Genomic DNA, 21,470 nt, shown 5'->3' on the forward strand with positions numbered 1-21,470 from the left:
CGTCCCTGCCTGCCAGGACATGCCCCCAAAACCTGAACATGGGACGGCCTGAACCTTCACATTCAGGCCAAGAGTCCTTAGCCCTTGGGTCAGAAGATGGGTGTGCCTTCGCAGGGAGGACAACCCCAAACTATGGTTGAACCTTCGCAGGTTCAACGTTGAGAACCTTGGCAGGGTTCTCAACCTGTGATATGGTTTGGCTGTGTCCCCACCCAAATCTCGAATTGTAGTTCCCATAATTCCCCCACGTCATGGCAGGGACCCGCTGGGAGGTAACTGAATCATGGGGTCGAGTTTTTCCCGTACTGTTCTTGTAGTAGTGAATGGGTCTCACAAGATCTGATGGATTTATAAAGGGCAGTTGCCCTGCACACGCTCTCTTGCCTGCCGCCATGTAAGACGTGTCTTTGCTCCTCCTTTGCCTTCTGCAGAGGCCTCCCCAGACACATGGAATTGTGAGTCCATTAGACCTCATTTTCTTTATAAATTACCCAGTCTCTGGTATGCCTTTATTAGCAGCATGAAAATAGACCAACATAACCCACTTCTATTGACTCCAGGACCCGGGGTTCTGCGTGAGTGGAAGGAAAGGAAACTTACGTTGTCGATGGTGGCAATGAACAGCAAGGCTGCAGAGGTGATGTGGAAGGCGATGATGAAAGCAAGAAGCACCAACATTTTCACAGGGCAGGGCGAGGCGAGGGGTCACGTTTAAAGCCCAGAGCGGGATGTGCTGAAGGGGTTAAGAAAGAGAAATTCAAAATCTGTCAATGACAAAACAAAATTACAATAAAAAATAAACACCTTTTAGCTGGGTGTGGTGGCTCATGCCCATAATCCTGGAACTTTGGGAGAAGGCAGGAAGATAGCTTGGGCCCAGGAGATTGAGACCAGCTGGGGAAACATAGTAGCCACTGTCTCTAAAAACAATAAAAGAAAATTAGCTGGGCCTCATAGTCATACCTGCAGGCCCAGCTACTTAGGAGGCTGAGGCAGGAAGATTGCTTGAGCCTAGGAGGCTGAGGATGCAGTGAGCCATAATTGCACCACTGCACTCCAGCCTGGGCAACAAAGCAAGGCTCTGTCTCTTAAAAAGAAAAGGCAACATTTCATAGGGTCTTGGAAAAGCAAAAACAGTGGCTCCCCATCTTTACTCGCCTGGAGACTTTACTGGACAAAAGTCTGGCATGAGAGGGGCTGTCTGCTATTGCATTCAGATGACAAATATTCCTTGTGGAGGAGGAGGGTGAGGACTCATTAGAATCCCTAATTCAGAAAAGCATCACACCTCTTCGGCAGAAGGAGTGGCTTTGTGTGTGCTAAGATGCTGTTCCTGATTCCCCACGCCCAGAAGCTCATTCAGGATTCCTGATCAGAGCCCCTGCTTCATAATAAAGAAAAAGTTATCACAATACAGAAATATTTCCTAATGATCTGATCATTTATAAAATTAATACCCAGCTGGGCATGGTGGCTTATCCCTGTAATCTCACCACTTCGGGAGGCCAAGGCAAGAGGATGTTAATTAAGCCCAGGAGTTTGAGATCAGCTTGGGCAACAGAGCAAAACTCCATCTCTACAAAACATTTGAAAAACTAGCCTAGTGTTGTGGCATGTGCCTGTGGCCCCAGCTACTTGGTAAACTAAGGCAGAAGGATTGCTTGAGCCCAGGGGGTGGAGGCTGCAATAAACCATGATCTCACCACTGCACACTAGCCTGGGTGACACAGCAAGACCCCATCTCAAAAAAATAAAAATAAAATAAAATAAATATCCACTCAGAAACCATTCTTCTTAATATATATTCCCATTTGAACAACACTGGACCCCAAAAAAATACATTTAATTTTTCCCTCTCTGATCACACAGGAAGACTACATTTCCTGGACTCCCTTGCAGCTAGGGGGGGAACTCGTGACTAATAGGCCAGAACTGCATGGCATGGCCATTTCCAGGCTGATAAAGAGGAGAGCAGGTACTCATGACTAATTCTAACCAATGGGCCAGAACTGCATGACATGGCCATTTTCAGGCTGATGCAGAGGAGAGCAGGTATGAGTTTTCCATGCTCCCTCTCCCTAAGGAAGTAGCTGGGGATGGTGCAGCCATAGTAGGTTGAAGCCTCACATCTTGGACAGATATCATGACTGGGGAATTAATAAGCCTCTGAATGTTAAACCACTGAGATTTCAGGGTAATGCTTTACTTTGGCAGGACAGTTTGAATGATATACAAAGGAAGTAACTGCAAAGTGAAACTGCAAGTGTTACAACAGAGCTACAGCTGTCCAAAGTTGATGAAAATGTCATGAGAGATCAGAAGAAAAGCCACTGGGGCATGAATACATGAGGACTTGTCTGAGCTGGACAAGTTCCCAATAAATGAGGAAAAAGCATTCAAAAGAACGCTTTAACTATGAAACAATTAAAAGTCACACTGGGGAAAATTGATAAAATCTTTGAGTATAACCATCATCTTGGTCAACAAAACTCAAATGTCAAGAGAAGATGTCACATCAAATGATCTGGTTGGAAGATGCAACCTCCTAATATCAACAGTTGGTTCATTCTTCTTTTATTCCAATAATTTGTGACCAGACAGTTACTAAATTTTTTGGAAAAAAATTAATTTGTAGTTTCATGTTTTGAAGTACTGTGCAAATCAGACCTTTTGTTCACTGTTCACTGGGATGAAATTGTAGCCCCAGTTTTAAATGGATTAATGCACACACATACACGCACACACACACTGTCTCTCTCTCTCTCTTTCTGAACTACTTGAGAGTAAGTTGCCTAAACCATATAACTAAGTGCTTTAGTGTGTGTTTCTGAAAAACAAGGACATTTTCTTTCTTTTCTTTTCTTTCTTTTCTTTTTTTCTTTCTTTTTTTTTTTTTTTTGAGACAGAGTCTCACTCTGTCGCCCAGGCTGGAGTACAGTGGCGTGATCTCGGCTCACTGCAACCTCCACCTCCCAGGTTCAAGTGAGTCTCCTGCCTCAGCCTCCTGAGTAGTCATCCATATTGTGGCATGTATGGGAAGGTATTTTGAGATATTGTAAAGATCCTATCTCTCATGAAACTTTCACTCCGAGTTTAAGCATTCACTGATATTTCTGAAATAGGACTTTTTTTGTTTTGGTTTTGAGACAGAGTCTTGCTTTGTTGCCCAGGCTGGAGTGCAGTGGCACAATCTTGGCTCACTGCAACCTCTGCCTCCCGGGTTCAAGTGATTCTCCTGCTTCAGCCTCCTCAGCAGCTGGGACTACAGGCATGTGCTACTACACCCGGCTTATTTTGTATTTTAGTAGAGACGGAGTTTCACCATGTTGGTCAGGCTGGTCTCAAACTCTCCACCTCAGGTGATCTGCCCGCCTTGGTCTCCCAAAGCGCTGGGATTACAGACGTGAACCACCATCCCCAGCCCAAAACAGGATCATTTTAAAAGGCGTTTTTCTGGTACCAACTATTCCCCCTCCTCTAGTGGACATGCACTGACTGCACAAACCCTCCACCTTTTCACTGCCAGCTCTCCTCTCCAACCATGCTCATTCTCACCCCCATTATCCCGTCACGGAATGGAACAAGGCTCCTGGGCTCATACAGGGTCCACTCCTTGAGACCTAGGATGCATTAACAATGAGCCAGGAGCTGTATGGCTGTAGAACTCAGTCTGAGAGGTCGTGGCTGTGAGTCTGTGCATCAACAATTAGAAAGACCCAACGAACCAGCTTAGAGATTCTTCTAATTCTTTCAAAAAGGACAAATTCCCCTTTGTTTAGGCCTGCATCATTCTTAGCTGCCATCATATGCTGCTGCCTCCAAAATGATGCATTCCTTTTTTTTTCTTTTAAATAGATGCATTTCTGACCCTGGGGGGAAAAAGGGCTCATGTACCATGCTGAATGCCCTGTTACTTTAACATCAGCAGGAATGCCCAAATGCCAACTTCACCAGGGCCATTAACTCCACGGTGATAATGGCTTCATATGCTGTTCAGCTCAGATGACACAAATGCATATGGACATGTAACTAAAACTTTCTAGAAAAAAATGATTTTAACCCATTCTTTCCCAAAGGATGGAATTAAAATGTTACAAGGCATGGTTTTGGATAGTGCATTGATAGGGCATTAAGCAACACTGAACCACATAGTGAATAAGTCTCCATTCTAATCCTTCTGAGTTCACCAAGGAAAAGACCCAGTTTGGTGCTAGTCAGTCTCCAATACTTGCTAATTTCTTTTTAACAAAAAGAGAAAGCAGATCTTTGGTTAGAACGTATTTGTAGCTAGAATTTAATAACATCATTTTGAGTTTATTGTATTTATTTGTAAAGTTCTTTTTATAAGGAATAAACACCACTTATAGTAGTGATATAAAGTATCATTTTAAAACCAAGTTATTAAAGCTTTAAAAGTGAACAATTCAGGGAAAATGTTATGTAAGTAAAAGGACAGGTGGTCCTCAGTGTCAGCAGAAATCCTCAGGGTGGTTGTCAAATGCTGATGTCTGGGAGGTACTGCTTTAAGCTCTGGGAATGGTTTCAATTGGACATTTCAGACATCAGGAACAAGCTTCTACAGAGAAAGGGATACGTTTTAATGAGAAGTCAAGTAAGGTTTCAAGTACAGTGTAAGAGAAATGGCGGCTAGAGGTTGGTTTGAACCACCAGGCACTCTGAAAAATAACAGAGAAGTAAACGTCTCCTATGACATCTGGAATTCAGATCTCCAGTAAAAACCAAAATGGGGTAGCTCAATTTTAGGACTTGTGAACCCAGGACATTGCTGGTGACTTCACCCGAGGCTTTGGAGGAAGTTATTCACAAGTAGCGGAAATCCCCCGAATGTTTAAGAGGGAATAAAAATAACTCTTTACTCCTGCAACTCTATACCAAAATAAGTCTCCCTTCTGCACCACCATTCCTGACGCCAGTCAGCCACTGCCCTCTTAGAGGGAACCACGCTTCTCAGTTTCCTGTGCCTCCTTCCAGAGGTATTTACTGGGAGAACACTTATCCTTCACTCCACGTTTCCGTGTGGCGGGAGCTGTACCAGAGTAACACTCCCGGCCTCTTGTCCCGCCCTCTTGTCCCGCCCCTCACTCATCCCTTCACACCTGATTGGAGGAAGCGCCACTGTTCGCTTTCTGGATTGGTGGAGCGCATTTATTCAGGCCCCGGTGCAGTGCTTTGCCCTCGACTGCACCGCCTCCTGGGCATGGCTGCTCCCACCGCGCCCCAGTCAACTTTCTTTGGCTGGACAGGCCGAGGGCTAGTAGGGGACAGCAGCGTGGAGTTGGGAGTTCCAGCAAACTCCTTTGGCCACAAGTCTAAGCCCCAACCTCCAACCTAGCTTTTCTAATAATACCCCTCAGAGAACATTCTTTCCCTTGCCTACGAATACACCTCATTCCTTGAATGGCTGCCTGGTATTCCGTTGTGCGGCTACACCACAATTTACTTAACTAGTTTCCTATTGGTAGCCATTTAGGTTGCTCCCAGACTTTCTGCTGCTCCATACGGCACTGCCAATGAGCATCCTTCCACTTATTTCTTTGCACACCTTGCATTAATATATTTAAAGATAGATTCCTAGTAGTGAAGGCGTTGAATCAAAGAGTATGTGCATTTATTTTACTTGTAATTTAAACAATTTAATTTACTGCCATGTATACTGGACATTGTCCATACTGTGTCAGCCCTGATCTTCACAGGGTCTTCAGAGGGTATCGAAACCTTTTTTTTTTTTTTTTTGAGATGGCGTCTCGCTCTGTCACCCAGGCTGGAGTACAGTGGCGTGATATCGGCTCACTGCAACCTCCACCTCCTGGGTTCAAGCGATTCTCCTGCTTCGGCCTCCTGAGTAGCCGGGATTACAGGAGTGCACCACCATGTCCACCTAATTTTTGTATTGTTAGTAGAGACAGGGTTTCACTATGTTGGCCAGGCTGGTCTCGAACTCTTAACCTCAGGTGATCCACCAGTCTTGGCGGCCCAGAGCGCTAGGATTACAGGTGTGAGTCACCGTGCCCGACCAAGCATTGGACCAACTCTTAAGCATTTACGTGAGTGGGTGGGGAAGCCTTGATGTTATGTCTTTGACTCCTGACATAAGTTGCTCCCCAGAAATATAATTTTGGTCCCTAGAGACCAGCTTCCCTAGGGATTTTCCAAGTGGTGCTATCTCCTTGCCACCACATACACCCATGTTGCATCCTGCCCTCTCTGATGATAGGAAAGAACAAACAGCTCCCGGGGCTGTGTGTCGGATGAAGGCTGGTCCACTAAGTCCAAGGTGGCATCAGAATTAATCCTTGCCATTCACAAAAAGTTATTTTCCCTTTGAAAAGTGTAATAGTAAATACGGATCCATCTCCTTCCCCTATCACACCCCAACCCCTATGCCCGCCCTTGTGCCTGCAGGCTTCAGTGCTCTGCTGCTTTAGGGAAACTAGTCTTGGTTCCGGGAACACGGTTCCCTGGAGCGGTCTCTCCGTTTCACCCTCAGCTGGCTCTCTGGCATTGTCTGGGTCTTAATTCAAACATCACCTCCCCAGAAAAGTGCCCCTGAGCATACCATGTAAATTAACCATGCCCCCTCCAGCATAATTTAGCCCATCCCCTTAGTTTATTTTCTTTGGAGGATTTGCATGGTCTGAAAGCATCTTATTTGTTCAGTTGTTTATTGTCTCTCCCCCTCTGATAGCTATTTGCTATCATTGTCCAGTTCTAGAAATGTAGAGCTATAAAGGCCCTTGGAAAACTCAAAGCCCTATTGTCCAGGGGCATTAACAGAAACCAAGGAGGGCCAATACTTGCTCCATCTCACAGCAAAGCACGAACAAGGTCAGGACTAGACCAGGGTCTCCTGGCTACTATTCCAATCACCCTGTCTCAGTGGGAGACACCTCAGAAGGCCCATGACAATCTTTCAAGAGTCAATGATGTTCCCCAAAAGCCTCTGCCACTTTGAAGCATAACTTTCGCTGTGGAATACAAACTGCTTTTTTCCTTCTTCAATTTGTTCAGGGGCCACGCAGCACATTCCAAAAGGCCACCTGAGTTTTGGCATTTACCCACCTGAAGGTAGGAGACTGCACTAGATGAAATGTTCAAGTTTCTATGTAGAAATCAAAGTCATATGATTTGCAGAACTTCTCTTTTAAAAATGTTTTTATCTACATAAAATGATGATTTTTTAAAGAAGGTAATAGAACCAAAAGGCATATGGTGAAAAAACAGTCTTCCGTCATACCCCTGTCCTACAACCTGGAAGCAGTCACTTTTTTTTTTTTTTTTTTTTAAGATGGAGTTTTGGTTTTTTTTCCCGGGCTGGAGTGCAATGGAGCGATCTCAGCTCACCACAAACTCTGCCTCCCGAGTCCAAGTGATTCTCATGCCTCGGCCTCCCGAGTAGCTGGGATTACAGGCATGCACCACCACGCCTGCCTAATTCTGTATTTTCAGAGAGACGGGGTTTCTCCATGTTGGTCAGGCTGGTCTTGAACTCCCTATCTCAGGTGATCCTCCTGCCTCAGTCTCCCAAAGTGCTGAGATTACAGGCATAAGCCACCACACCTGGCCAAAGCAATCACTTTTAATCTTTTCAGGTGTTTCTACTCTACTTCCCATCTCCATATTTCCAAACAATATTCATGAACTTCTATTTCCTGGTTAACTTAATTATTCACTTCCTGCTCAAGGAAAGGTTTCTCTTTTCCACCATAATTTGCCCCTCCTTCCATCACCTCAATACAGTCTACATTTAGATCAATAATTTGTCATTTACATGATTGCTATATAAATATTGTACTCTACAGAGCCAAATAGTGTACTATGATTGCACTTTTCCTTGAAAAACTCCTTTTCCCCTAGCATTTCTAGTTTCCTTCCTTCTTTTCTTTCTTCCGTCTTTCCTTCCTCTCTGTGGTTCCACCTATTTTCCATATTGCTTCAGTTCCTTCCAATTTTTTTTTTTTTTTTTAATAATTTCAAGTCTTCTGTTGCAGAACCCCAAATGCAACAAATGTATGGTTTTGGTTACAAGCCTGTGGTTGGCCTGATTCTTTGCAGTGCACATTCTCCAGCCAGTCTCTCTCCTGCCTCTGCCTTTCCCTGCTGCCTGCCAGGTGCAGCCTCAGCAACTGCTGCTGTCACAGGACAAGTAGGACAAGCAATCCACGTGTGGCACTTTTCAGGGAAGACAGCAAATTCGCTTCTAACTGTGGGCAGGACACAGGGGTTCAACATAACCCCAAGATGAGTAGGTGATAAGGCAGATCCCTGGGGAAGGGGTGCCCATAGGGGTCATGCCACATGAAAACGAGACTCTTTATGATTAAACGTCAAGCTTCAGCTTACACAACACATCCCGCACGGGGTTTTCATGTCAACTTTATGATGCTGGCAGAACAAGGTATCATTATCCCCATTTTACAGGTGAGAAACCAAGGCTCCTAATGGCTCTGGGTGATTTGCCAAAATTCACAGGACTGGAACTCACTAGTTTTTCAGTTCCAAATACAGGGCATTTTTCTACGACTCTCTTTCCTACTCACATGCTTAGGGCCTAGTGAAAACCACACAGCAGCCTAACTAAGATCAGGAGAGAGGGCGCAAGGCAGTGTCAAATCATCTCTGTGCCCACTGAGCTCTGTACCAGACAGGAGGAATGTGTCAAGGTAGCCTCTCTCTGCACTGGCCCATTCGCTAAGGTTGAGGGATGACTGGGCTAATTAAGAGAGGGCCTGAATAAGAACCATGCTTTAGGCTGGGTGCAGTGGCTCATGCCTATAATCCCAGCACTTTGGGAGGCCAAGGCAGGTGGATCGCTTGAGGCCAGGAGTTCGAGACCAGACTGGCCAACATGGCGAAACCCTGTCTCTACTAAAAATACAAATATTATCCAGGCATGGTGGCAGGTGCCTATCATCCCAGCTACTCGTGAGGCTGAGGCATGAGAATGGCCTGAACCCGGGAGGTGGAAGTTGCATTGAGCCGAGATCCCATTGCTGCACTGCTGCCTGAGTGACAGAGTGAGACTCCGTCTCAAAAAAAACCCCAGAAAGCAAACAAACAAACAAAAAACATGCTTTAGGCTGCATAGGGTTGGCTGCATTTTTCATCCTGTTAGCTCACTGGCCAAGCTGAAGCACTTGCTGTCTTTATTGATCTAACTTTGAGACTGGTTTGGATCATGGATAAAATTTTTCCTTGATATCTAAAAGGAACTAAGCACATGTGGTACAATGGGTTCAATTATGTTTTCGAAATTAATTTCTAAATGAATCACTTTTTCTGAGTATCCAGAAACTCGGTGAGGTGGATCTCACTGAGGACACTAAATGGCCTGGATGCCCCAACCTTGATTCGATGCATTGTAGGTACCATGGTAAGCTGTCTTCACATTCAAGACCTGAATACTCCCCATAAATACCCATAAAAATATGCATAAAAAGAATCACATAAAATAATACAGAACACAGGAAAGTACAACTTCAGACTTAAATTTCTTTTTAACAGAAAAAGAACCCGTAACCAGGGTAAAAGAAGAGCAAATGGGTTTTTCAAGCAGCAACAAGCATCCTCCGGGCATCAGAACTGGAGAGAGTGGGGCTGTGGAGGAGGAACAAGAGGGAGGAGAAAGGGGTGAGACACTGGGAAGTGTGGGTGGTGCTATGGAAATTCCGCACACAAAGTGGAACATTTGTGGCTCAGTGAGTTTCAAGTTTTTGTTTTGTTTTTTTAAAACAGGATCTCTCTCTCTCGCCCAGGCTGGAGTGCAGTGGCTCAAACATTGCTCACGGCAACCTCGAACTTTTGGGCTCAAGCGATCCTCCTGCCTTAGCCTCCCCAGTAGCTGGGACTACAGCTGTGCACCACCATGCCCGCCTAATTTTATTTTTTGTAGAAATGGAGTCTTGCTGTGTTGCCCAGGCTGGTCTCAAACTCCTGGCCTCAAGCCATCCTCCCACCTTGGCCTCCCAAAGTGCTGGGATCACAGGCATGAGTCACGGTGCCCAGCTGGAGTTTCAAGTTCTATAGTTTGACAGGAAGAAGGATAGTGCTCCCAGAAATGTCCATCCTGACCCCAGATAACAAAGAGAGTTATCCTCAATGTTTCCTAAGTAGAGGTGCCGTCCTGCTTATGCCTTAGTCCAGTGTTTGCTTAAAGTGTGTGTGTGTGTCGCACGTCTAGCTCCGGGTGTGGAGAAACACAAACAACCTTCTGGAGGCTCACTGGCCCTTCCTCTTCCAGAAGTAACATTTGGTTTGCTTTTGCTCGTGGAAAGTCACTATGAGGGTCTCGTGGATAAATCTGCCCACGGACAGGGTAAGGGTCCACTCCTGTCCTCTTCTTCATAACAACACGAATCTCCACCCGTGAGCCCCAGCCCCTGCCTGCTGTTGCCAAAGGAAGTCACTTTGGCACATGCTCCCTTACGTGCCAGGGAACAAGAGTCAGAGAGCCCAGCTGGCTTCCCGTGGAGGGAGAACGTGCTGTTAAGATGACCACTCCGTCCGCCCAACTCCATTCCCACCCTCGGGAGTTCTTCCTACTATTTAAACCACAGCCGATTCCCAGCCTGAGTTGGAGCCTTTTCCCGGAACTGTAGGCAAGAGGACAATCCCGAGGTGTGGAACCTTTCCATACAGACCTGAGATGTTTGGCGTCTGGAGGTCCGAGGCAATCTCCCAACTCAAAAGTGTTCCACCCACAGCTCCTGCTCCAACGGCCAGGAAGGCTCTGGCCCAGAACCCTGGGGAGGGCCAGGCTAGTGAGCAGTCACCCAGGCCACCCTGCAGTGACTCCCAGGCCTGCTCCGGGGCTGATAGTTCAACCCCAGGCTGGCCAGAACCCAGGCCCCTCCCACTGCCCAGAGCACTCCGAGGGGACGGTGGCTTTGGCCTCTGTTTTCAGGAAGGCAGAGGTCAGCCCAGCCTTCTGCCCTAGTATCTGGACACCAGCCAGCCAGGAATATTCAGGCGTCTGAGATGTTATGGGGAAGGAGGAAGCCCATTTACCCTGGGCCGCCCAGCTCCATGCTCACTGTGGCTGGAGCTCTGGGCACAAAGTCAGCATTTGGCTCTCTCCGGAAATGGCAACAGGCGGGACACTGGAATTTGGCAGTGCCCCAGGGTAGAAGTCACTGAGGATCATTCTGTCTGTGCAGCCCTGGGTCTTCCAATCTCTTGGAATAATAACAACCACAATTGCAACAATAATGATAGCCGACATTTGTTGCCTAGTGTGTCCCAGGCACAGTTCCAAGCCCTTTTGCCTGGATTAATTTATTCATTATTCACCAAAACACTATGATGAAGGTGTTTTAATTAGCCTTGCTGTATTTTTAATTTTTTGAGACAGAGTCTCGCTGTGTTGCCTGGGCTGGAGTGCCGTGGTGTGATCTCAGCTCACTGTAACCTTCATCTTCCAGGTTCAAGCAATTCTCCTGCCTCAGCCTCCCGAGTAGCTGGGATTACAGGCACCTGCCACCATGCCCGGCTAATTTTTGTACTTTTAGTAGAGACAGAGTATCACCATGTTGGCCAGGCAGGTCTTGAACTCCTGACCTCATGTGATCTGCCTGCCTCGGCCTCCCAAAGTGCTGGGCTTACAGACATGAACCGCCGTGCCCAGCAGCCTTGTTTTACAGGTAAAGAAAATAAGGCCTAGAGAGGTTAGACAACTTCCCCAATGTCACACAGCTAGTAAAAGCTGGAGCTGGCATCTCAACTCAAGCAGCCTGGCACCAGACAAACCATTATGTAGCCCACTTTAATCTGAATTTCCCTTCCCTTTTGGGGTCCTGTTACTTTAAGAGCTGATCAGGGATCTAGCCAAAGTCCTAGGCCCACACACGTAGCTTCAGATGCTGGCCACTGGTAAGTTGTTCCTCCAGGTCCCACATCCTGGGAACATGCTTTGCAAAGCACACTGGGGACAAGGGAAGCAGAGAACACAGGTCATCCCCAAGTCCTCCAGGCTGACGGCTCTTCCCACCACTGCATGCAGGGCAGACACCTGTCAGTGAGGGGACAGTCCTGTCAGAAGGATGGGCAAGGACTACGATCCACTTTGTGGGTGAGAAATCAAAGTTAAGGAGTTTGTTCACATCATCCACTTTGCAGGTGGCAGAGCCAGAGCTCTAATCCCAGCCTTCTGATCACTGCCCCATTGCCCGTTCTTTAAAAATGGAGCAGTTATTCACCCAGCGTTTATTGAGCACCTGGTATGTACTGGGCACGAGTAAGGCATGCTCTGTATGCCTTGGGACTTTCGGGTCCCTAAAGGGCAAGGGTGTATAAACGGACGGACATGACGTGATGGCACGCGCTGGGAGACACTTGTGTTGGGGTGGGAGCAGCATCAGAAGTTTCATGGAAGAAGCGACACCTGAGCTGGGTCTCTAACGATGGGCAGAGTGGTGGGGAGAGGGTGTCACAGGCAAGGAGTTCGGGGCACCCCACGGTGCAGAGTGGCACACTTGGGAGGAGAGCATGTGCTGGGCTGGGCCCCAAGATGGACCAGGACTCTCCACTGAGCAAGAAGTTTAAGGGCCTTGGAGACCACACAAAAAGAGAGTGAATGTTATCCTGGAGGCCATGGGGGCTGGGGAAGCTTTGTAAGCAGAAAGGCATGATCTACTTCTAGAAGAAAACCATTCCACAGTCAGAAGGATGGAGTAGCAGGAGGCAAATGTGGGGAAGCTCTTGCAGCAGCCCTGTTGAGAAATGATGAGGGTAGTAAATGAGGTGGGAACAGAGGGGCGGGCAGAAGGGAAGGAGCAGAGAGAGCTTCCAGAAGCAGAAGCAACAGGACTTGATGATGGGCTGGGGAACGGGGCAAGGATTCTAGTGCCATGATCTGCAGTGGGACGAGGAGCAGAAGGAGCATGTTTGAAGAATGAAGGAAATAGTTCATTTGGTTTTAGAAATTGGTGACATGGTAGAAATGTGTTCAGGTGGTTGGAAACAGTTCATTTGGTTTTAGAAATTGGTGACATGGCCGGGCGCGGTGGCTCACGCCTGTAATCCCAGCACTTTGGGAGGCCGAGGCGGGCGGATCACAAGGTCAGGAGATCGAGACCACGGTGAAACCCCGTTTCTACTAAAAATACAAAAAATTAGCCGGGCGCGGTGGCGGGCGCCTGTAGTCCCAGCTACTCAGGAGGCTGAGGCAGGAGAATGGCGTGAACCCGGGAGGCGGAGCTTGCAGTGAGCCAAGATTGCGCCACTGCACTCCAGCCTGGGCGACAGAGTGAGACTCTGTCTCAAAAAAAAAAAAAAAAAAAAAGAAATTGGTGACATGGTAAAAATGTGTTCAGGTGGTTGGAAATATAGTCAGGACTGTCACTCAGGAGAAAACGGGCTGGAAACAGGAATGCTGGTGTCATGGGTACACAGATGGCAGACAAAGCCACTGGTAATCCTGCCCAGGGAGAAAGCATTAAGGGAGAAGAAAGGATGGAAGAGAGAAAGCCAGAGAAGGAGACGGAGGAGTGGGCACAGAGGTGGGAGGACAACCAAGAACACATGGTGGGACCCAGAAGCCAAGAGAGAAAAGACTAGAAAAATGGGACAAGGAGGGAGAATTAGCTCATTGGCCGACTCGGCAACCACAATTTTAAAGAAGTGAACTAAAGCCCTTTATTTTTCTCCCTGTAGTATCTCTCAGGGCCTGATGTTACCCTGTAGTTGTTTACTTGGATATTACGTATCTGCCTGCTACAGTGTCAGGCGCCTGGCAGGTTTTTGCAGGACAGTATTCCCAGCACTTAGAACACGTCTTCCTTATAGATGGTGCTCGGTGAATATGTGTTGAATGAATGACTAAAGGAGTCAGATTTCAAGGAGCTAAAGGGCTAATAACAAGTCAAAACATAAAGCTAGATCTTTCTTTAAAATCTGGCAATAAAAGGAGAAAAAAAGGTTTATCCAGGGCCTGGAGTCTCTTCTCATAGAGGAAACTCCAGGCACAGATGGCTTCATGGATGAATTCTGCCAAACACTTAACGCAGAATAATACCAATTCTAAACAAACTGTTCCAATAAATTGAAGAGAAGTGGACACCCCCAACTCACTCTGTGAAGCCAGCATTGCCTTGATTCCAAAAGCAGACAAAGACATTACACAAGAAAGGGAAAGACAGACCAATAGCCCACATGTGCACAAGTGAAAAAAATTTAAACAAAATTTTAGCAGATCAAATATTCCCATCAAGAGGTGCAATCTATTTCTCCACCTGCTGAGGACCAGCTGGCCTTGTGATTTTTTTTTTTTTAAATCAATAAAAGGTGGCAGAAGTGTGACATTGTGCCAATTCTGAGCCAAAGCCTCAATAAGCCTCATGCATGTCCTCTTTTTCTCTCTCTGCCCAGTAACTGTGTGAACAAGCCCAGGCTGGTCTGCTGGAAGGTAAGATACCACTTGGAAGACAGACAAGTGAAGGACACTTTGGTGAAGGACACCCTAGACCAGCCAGCCCCCAGCTGACCCACTAGCTGACCACAGACACATGAATAAGCCCAGCTGAGATCAGAAAAACCACCCGGCTGAGCTCAGCCCAAATTCCCCACCGACAGAATCATGAACAAAATCAATGTTTTCTATTTTAAGCCATTACATTCTGTGGTGGTTTGTTACCCAGCAAGAGCTAACTGATACAATGGAGATGCCGCTTTATCAGATTCAGAATTCCTCAAGGACAGAAACCATGACTCACTGACCTTCCCCAGTGCCCAAGGTTGCTCAGCAAATACTTGTTAAATGTTTGCTAGTTTGTGCAGCTTTCACAGAGCAGCTAATAACTGCCATCCTGCCAATGACTGCTGCCTGACCCTGTCAATTAAAGAGCTCACTGCTGGCTGCTGTCATCCAAGGAGCTCCTATAATTACACCACCCAGTAAAACCACACTGCAGCCCAGAGAGGGTTAATGATATACCTACAGGCACAGAGCATGTCAGCGTGAGAGTTAGGTTAATATGGATTACTTTGCTCGGGGTGAGGCAGGTGTCAAATACAAGGTGTTCCCCAGCCTCACACCCATTAGTTTAGGACTATTCTTTCCTTCACAGAGCATCTTGTCTTGGTGACTCTCAAGTAATCCCCAGGCCCATCAGTCACTCTTGGTTTAACAGTTTTTCCTCTTTCTTTTTCCTTTTTTTTTTTTTGAGACGGAGTCTTACCCTGTCACCCAGGCTGGAGTGCAGTGGCACAATCTCAGCTCACTGCAACCTCTGTCTCCTGCATTCGAGCGATTTTCCTGCCTCAGTCTCCCAAGTAGCTGGAACTACAGGCATACACCACCACATCCAGCTAATTTTTGTATTTTCAGTAGAGATGCGGTTATACCATGTTGGCCAAACTGTTCTCAAACTCCTGACCTCAAATGATCCACCCGCTTTGGTCTCCCAAAGTGCTAGGATTATAGGCATGAACCCAGCCACTTTTTCGTCTTTCATAAGTGACAAGATGTATCATTTTTATAGATGGATCTTTGCTGGCAAGTTAAAGACTGTGCATCACTGTCAACAACTCAGCCAGGCCCAAGGAGTCTCAAGACTAGGAAACCAGGGCCCCACCTGGTTAACCAGGAAGTTAACATAGGAAGGAACCACAGGGTAGAACATGAACAGAAAGTAATTTGAGTGAAATGAGGTAAGAGCACAGACTTAAGCCAGACTGACTGGATTGTAGACTAGCAACTTAACCACTCAGTGTGCCTATTTCTCCTCTTATCTCTAAAGTGGGGATGACATTGGAATCCCTACCCCCTGAACTGTTGGGAGATAATGAAGTGAAAGTAGTCAGAACAGCATCTGGCATGTAGCAAATGCTATGAAGTGTTACTGACACAGGGTAGGTGAGCCCCCAAATTGGGGCTTCACCCAGGAAAGAATTCAAGAGTGAACCAGTGGTGTTAGCAACTTTTATTGAAGTGGCAGTGTACAATAGCAGCAGACGGACTGCTCCTTGGGGAGCAGGGCTACCCCATAGGCAGTATGCCTGGAGGTAGTTCACTACTTTTAAGTATATGCAAATTAGGCGGTGGGTTATGCATAAATTTCTAGGAAAAATGAGGCATCAGGCAGTTGCCATAGAAACGTGCAGTCACTTCTGCATGGACATGTCTTACGGTGGCCAGGTGCAGTGGCTCACGCCTGTAATCCCAATACTCTGTTAGGTTGAGGTGGGTGGATCACCTGAGGTCAGGAGTTTGAGACCAGCCTGGCCAACCTGGTGAAACCCTGTCTCTCCTAAAAATACAAAAATTAGCTGGGCGTGGTAGCAGGCACCTGTAATCCCAGCTATTTGGGAGGCTGAGGCAGGAGAATTGCTTGAACCTGGGAAGTGGAGGTTGCAGTGAGCCGAGATTGTGCCACTGCACTCCAGCCTGGGCGACAAAGTGAGACTTTGTCTCAAAAAAAAAAAAAAAAAGGTACTTCTGCCCTGTCCCTATTTTAGCTAGTGTGATAGTCTGATATGTGAGCCCTACCTCCCAGTCCCATCTCCTGCCTCATTACCAATCATCACCAGCATTGTAGTCAATGACTCTGTCATAGAACAGACACCCCCAGGCTTTTTTCTTCCCCAGAAAGCTAGTGTTCTCTCCTCCCATCGACTACCACCATTCTCAGAAAGGAAGCCAGCAAATGGAAATAAACCGCCAGGGCAGCCTCCAGGAGGGAAGGAAATGCAAACAGGCAGCGCGGAGCATGTGGACAAGTAGGGGACATTTCAGGCACTGTCCCAGTGACTCTTATGTCAACGTTTCCCCAAATCTGCCATTCTTGCTTAGCTTATTCACTTTTTAAACTTTTATTTTTATAAAAGGAAACCTTATATCACAACTGAGATGGAAAGTCAGCATCACCTGCCATAAATAGAAGGTCCTGGAAAAAATAAATACAATGAAAACAAAACATTGTTATTAAATTCCAGCTCCAAGCTCTTGCTGCTCAAAAGCTCCAAGTCCAAGGCTAGGTTTCTATTTCTTTGCTAAAACAGGATGTCACACATGTTTGGGAACTTTTAAAGACATATTCGCACAAAACTGAGATTTCCTCTTTGAAGAGGTGAAAGAGAATTTAAAAGGGAGTGATTTGAAAGGTATTCTATGTTACTTAATGTTATGTGTCTGGTCCAACAAAAGCATCTCAGATAGTTCACTTAATAAGTCAACTTGTCTGGCTCATGGTGTTTCTATGAAGGTGTTCTGGGATGAGATTCACATTCGAATCAGTGAACTCTGAGTCAAGCAGACTGCCCTCCCTAACAGGATGGGCCTCATCCAATCAGTTGATGGCCTGGTAGAACAAAAGGCTGACTTCCTCCGAACAAGACAGAATTCTGTCAGCAAATGACCTTCAGACTTGGGGTCAAGGGCGGGCCAGCAGATTTTGAACTTGCCAGCCTCCATAATCCCATGAGCCAATTCCCTAAAACAAACTCTCTCTGTAAATATATATGCACCCCTTTGGTTTCTCTGCAGAACACTGACTAATACAGCATCATTCTCTCAGGGTACCCAGGCCATATGGACTCACCAACCTGAGAGCTGGAAGGTTGAGCCCCTTAACTGGGGACTTGAGGTGGGGAGGGATCCAACAGGAAGTGATACCACCATGAAAAATTTGACACCAGGGCAGACGCTGAGCCAGCACCATGGGAAGTCATTCCCAAGAACTTGGAATCCCACAGTAACATTTCCCTGCTAGCATGCCTAGGGGGCTATGAGGTGACCATGCTGGAAAGAAAGGCAACCTCTCAACCTCTTGCCCGTCCCACTGGAGTGCTTCTGATGATGTTGCATCTGCTCAATGACATTGTCCGGCTGTGCAATTGGGAAACCGACTCAACACAATGGGAATCACGCACTCATGCAGTCTCAGCTGAAAGGCGCTGGTGTGATCATGAGAACACCCCACCCCCGGCCTCTGCCTGGATTATTTTTCTAGCATCCAGTTTCCATCTGAACATGCCCCGGGACTGGGGACCTCACCATTGCCAAGACCACATCTGATTACTGGACCGTAAGTTCCAGAACAAGGGTTCCCAAACTTCAGTCATTTGTCTACCACCTTCTCGAGTACAGCTGGAAGATTTTCCTTCATAACTGTCCTTAAATCAACCCACTTTCTAACATAAATACATGTATTTTAAAAAGAAATCTTTTGGCTCCCTGGGAATGGAAAATCAGCATCACTTGCCATAAATAGAAATTAATTGTGACAATAAATACCCCCTACCCCCAAAGTTCACAAATTCTGGTTAGAAGCTGTTCCCTGCCATAGGAACTAAGCTGCAGACCTGCTCTAAGTTAAAGAAGGGAAACTAGACTTAAAGAGGCACTAAACACCTTAGCCTCAGCTAAGATTCCCCCTTGATGGAATCAGAAGAACTGAAAGAGAACTGAAAAGGGAATTGCTTTCCCACTGAGTGATTTAATGTCACTTAATGACAGAGCCACCTAAAATCACCCCAGCATCATGAATCCCACTGTGTAGAAAACAGCATTAAACAGGGATCTCTCTTCCATTGATTCCAGTTCTGTCTTCAGTGGTCTCCAACCAGGAAGCCACAAAGCGGGTGCCCTCACTTCCTTCCACCCCACCCAGCCCACTGCCCTGGGCCCAGCCTGTCCCAGAAGCTCTGGCAGGGCCTAGCTTAGACACAGGAGCCCTGGCCCCTAGGAACCTGGTCTAGACCTATAAGAATTTCCCCACTGGAAGCTTCCTGTGAGCTAGGTATCAGGACAGGCCTTAAATTAAAACCTAGGGAAGCAGAGAAGTCGACCCCTCACAGACGGCTGGTAGGAAGATAAAATGGTGCAGCTACTGTGAAAAAGTCTGTCAGTCCTCAAATAATTAAACACAGAGTCACCCTGTGACCCAGCAATTTCCCTCCTGGATATACACCCAAGAGAAATGAAAACAGATGTCCACAAAAAGCTTGCACATGAACGTTTATAGCATTATTCACAATTGCCAAAAGATGGAAACAACTCACACATCCGTCAACGGATGAATAGGATATGTACATCCATGCAATGAAGTATTAGCCATAAAAAGGAACAAAGCACTGATTCACGCCACAACATGGATGAACCTTGAAAATATTATGCTAAGTCGGCTGGGGGTGGTGGCTCACACCTGTAATCCCAGCACTTTGGGAGGCCGAGACAGGTGGATCACAAGGTCAGGAGTTTGAGACCAGCCTGGCCAATATGGTGAAACCCCGTCTCCACTAAAAACACAAGAATTAGCCAGGTATGGTGGCGGGCGCCTGTAGTTCCAGCTACTCTGGAGGCTGAGGCAGGAGAATCGCTTAAACCCAGGAGGCAGAGGTTGCAGTGAGCCAAAACTGCGCCACCGCACTCCGGCCTGGGCGACAGAGTGAGACTCTCCGTCTCAAAAAAAAAAAAAAAAACATAAACAAACAAACAAAAAGAAAATATGCTAAGTGAAAGAAGTCAAGCACAAAAGGCCACATATTCTATGATTCTATTTAGATGAACTGTCCAGAAGAGACAAAACCATAGAAAGAAAGTAGATTCGGCCGGGCGCGGTGGCTCACGCCTGTAATCCCAACACTTTGGGAGGCTGAGGTGGGCAGATCAGGAGGTCAGGAGATTGAGACCATCCTGGCTAACACGGTGAAACCCCATCTCTACTAAAAATACAAAAAGATTAGCCAGGCAAGGTGGTGGGTGCCTGTAGTCTGAGCTACTCGGGAGGCTGAGGCAGGAGAATGGTGTGAACCCGGGAGGTGGAGCTTGCAGTGAGCCGAGATCACGCCACTGCACTCCAGCCTGGGTGACAGAGTAAGACTCCGTCTCAAAAAAAAAAAAAAAAAAAAAGAAAAGACAGAAAGTGGATTATTGGCTGATTAGAACTGAAGGAGGATAGGAAAAAGGGGAAGTGATATCTAAAATGTATACAATTTCTTTTTGAGGTGATGAAAATATTCTAAAATTGTCTGTGGTGACAGTCGCATGTATCTGTGAATACACGAAAATACAACGAATAGTACGCTTTCAGAAACTCATTAAACAAGCCAGGTACAGTGGCTCACACCTATAATCCCAACACTTTGGGAGGCAGAGGTGGGGGGATAGCTTGAAGCCAGAAGTTTGAGACCACCCCAGGCAACAGAGCAAGATCCCATCTCTACAAAATCAGGTGTGGTGGCACACACCTGGAGTCCCAGAGACTCAGGAGGCGGAGGGAGAAGGGTTGCATGAACCCAGGACTTTGAGGCTGCAGTGAGCTATGATTGAGCCACTGTACTCCAGCCTGGGCAACAGAGCAAGACCCTGTCAAAAAAACAAAAACAAAAACAAAAACCCTCCTTAAACAAAGTTTTTAAAAACCAGGAAATTCTGAGTTCACTGGAAGCTGGTATTTAAAGGCCTCTGTCCCCCTGGGTCTAATGCAAGAAGGACAGTCTCTGTTGCCTCTGCTGTGGGAGGGAGGGTGGAAACCATGGGTCAGGAGCCAGGGTCTTGAGTTGGAAAGGGCTGGTCTGGGCTGGGAAGCCTCTCAACCCTCAGACCACGCCACAGCAGCAACTGATCAGCTACCCTCCAGGGCCTGGGACAGCATTAAACAGGGATCTCTCTTCCACTGATTCCAGGTCTGTCTTCAGTGGTCTCCAACCAGGAAGCCAGTTCTCCACTTCTCTGAATGCCCCAAGACGTGGGGCGTGTGTGTCCCCATTTTCCCAGGTGGCTACCTGTCCATCAGGGTGTTTGCTGAGTACACGGAGCATGCAAGGCTCTTTGCAGGCACTATGGGAGGACAGAAAGACATGGACCACAGGGCCCGGGTCCTCACAGAGAGCTAAAAAAAACTGTGAGATTGGTTTCATGCCTCAAATCAGTGCCCCTTCTTTTTTCCCAACAAACCAAGCTCACCTCCCACCCCCTCAGAGTAGTGGGACCTTTGCATGTGCAGATCCCTCTTTCTGGAACGTTCTTAGATCTTGATGTAACTGACTTCTTCTCCTCATTCAGCCCCAACTCCTCAGTCAGCAGAGAAGCCTCCCCGACTTCTCTGGTCTATGTGACCTGCCTGCCTTCAGCTCCTGAATCACTAAACATTACATGCTATTTTCTTATTTATCTCTGTGCACTTCTTTTTTCTGTCTTGCCTCTCTGGAGTGGAAGCTCCCAGAGGGCAGGGATTTATGTCTGTCTCATCACTGCTTTGTGCTGGTGCCCAGCACAGTGCCTGGCCCACAGCAGATACTGAAGTCATTATCAGTGGAGCGAGGAATGCTGTTTTCAGGAGCACTCTCCTCCCCATGCCAGGTCTCATCAAGAAGCCTCAAGCCTCGAGATGACAGTGTAGCATTCTCTTCCCACGGCCTCCAGCTCTCTGACTATCCTCTGAGGGCAGGGAGCATGAATAATTCCATGGCTCATGATCTGCTTGGAAACTGTGGTAAAAACACAATGAGGATGC

At 46.9% G+C, this 21,470-nt stretch overlaps 1 protein-coding gene across 3 annotated transcripts in view; it reads right to left on the reverse strand.

Moving 5' to 3' along the window:
- The window catches only part of EMP2 (epithelial membrane protein 2), a 53,225-nt gene that overhangs the window by 18,656 nt on the left and 13,099 nt on the right, over positions 1-21,470 (reverse strand). For 2 of the 3 annotated variants that reach the window (XM_005591236.4, XM_045382992.2), the window contains exon 2: positions 601-733. In XM_005591236.4, the coding sequence (XP_005591293.2) occupies positions 601-678 (78 nt within the window). In that variant the 5' untranslated portion in view covers positions 679-733. Of the gene's footprint in view, positions 1-600; positions 734-10,658; positions 10,851-21,470 lie in introns of those variants that run through there. The other variant, XM_015442635.3, reaches the window with a different exon arrangement.

Source organism: Macaca fascicularis, chromosome 20 (genome assembly GCF_037993035.2).
Source record: "Macaca fascicularis isolate 582-1 chromosome 20, T2T-MFA8v1.1".
Taxonomy (NCBI): domain Eukaryota; kingdom Metazoa; phylum Chordata; class Mammalia; order Primates; family Cercopithecidae; genus Macaca; species Macaca fascicularis.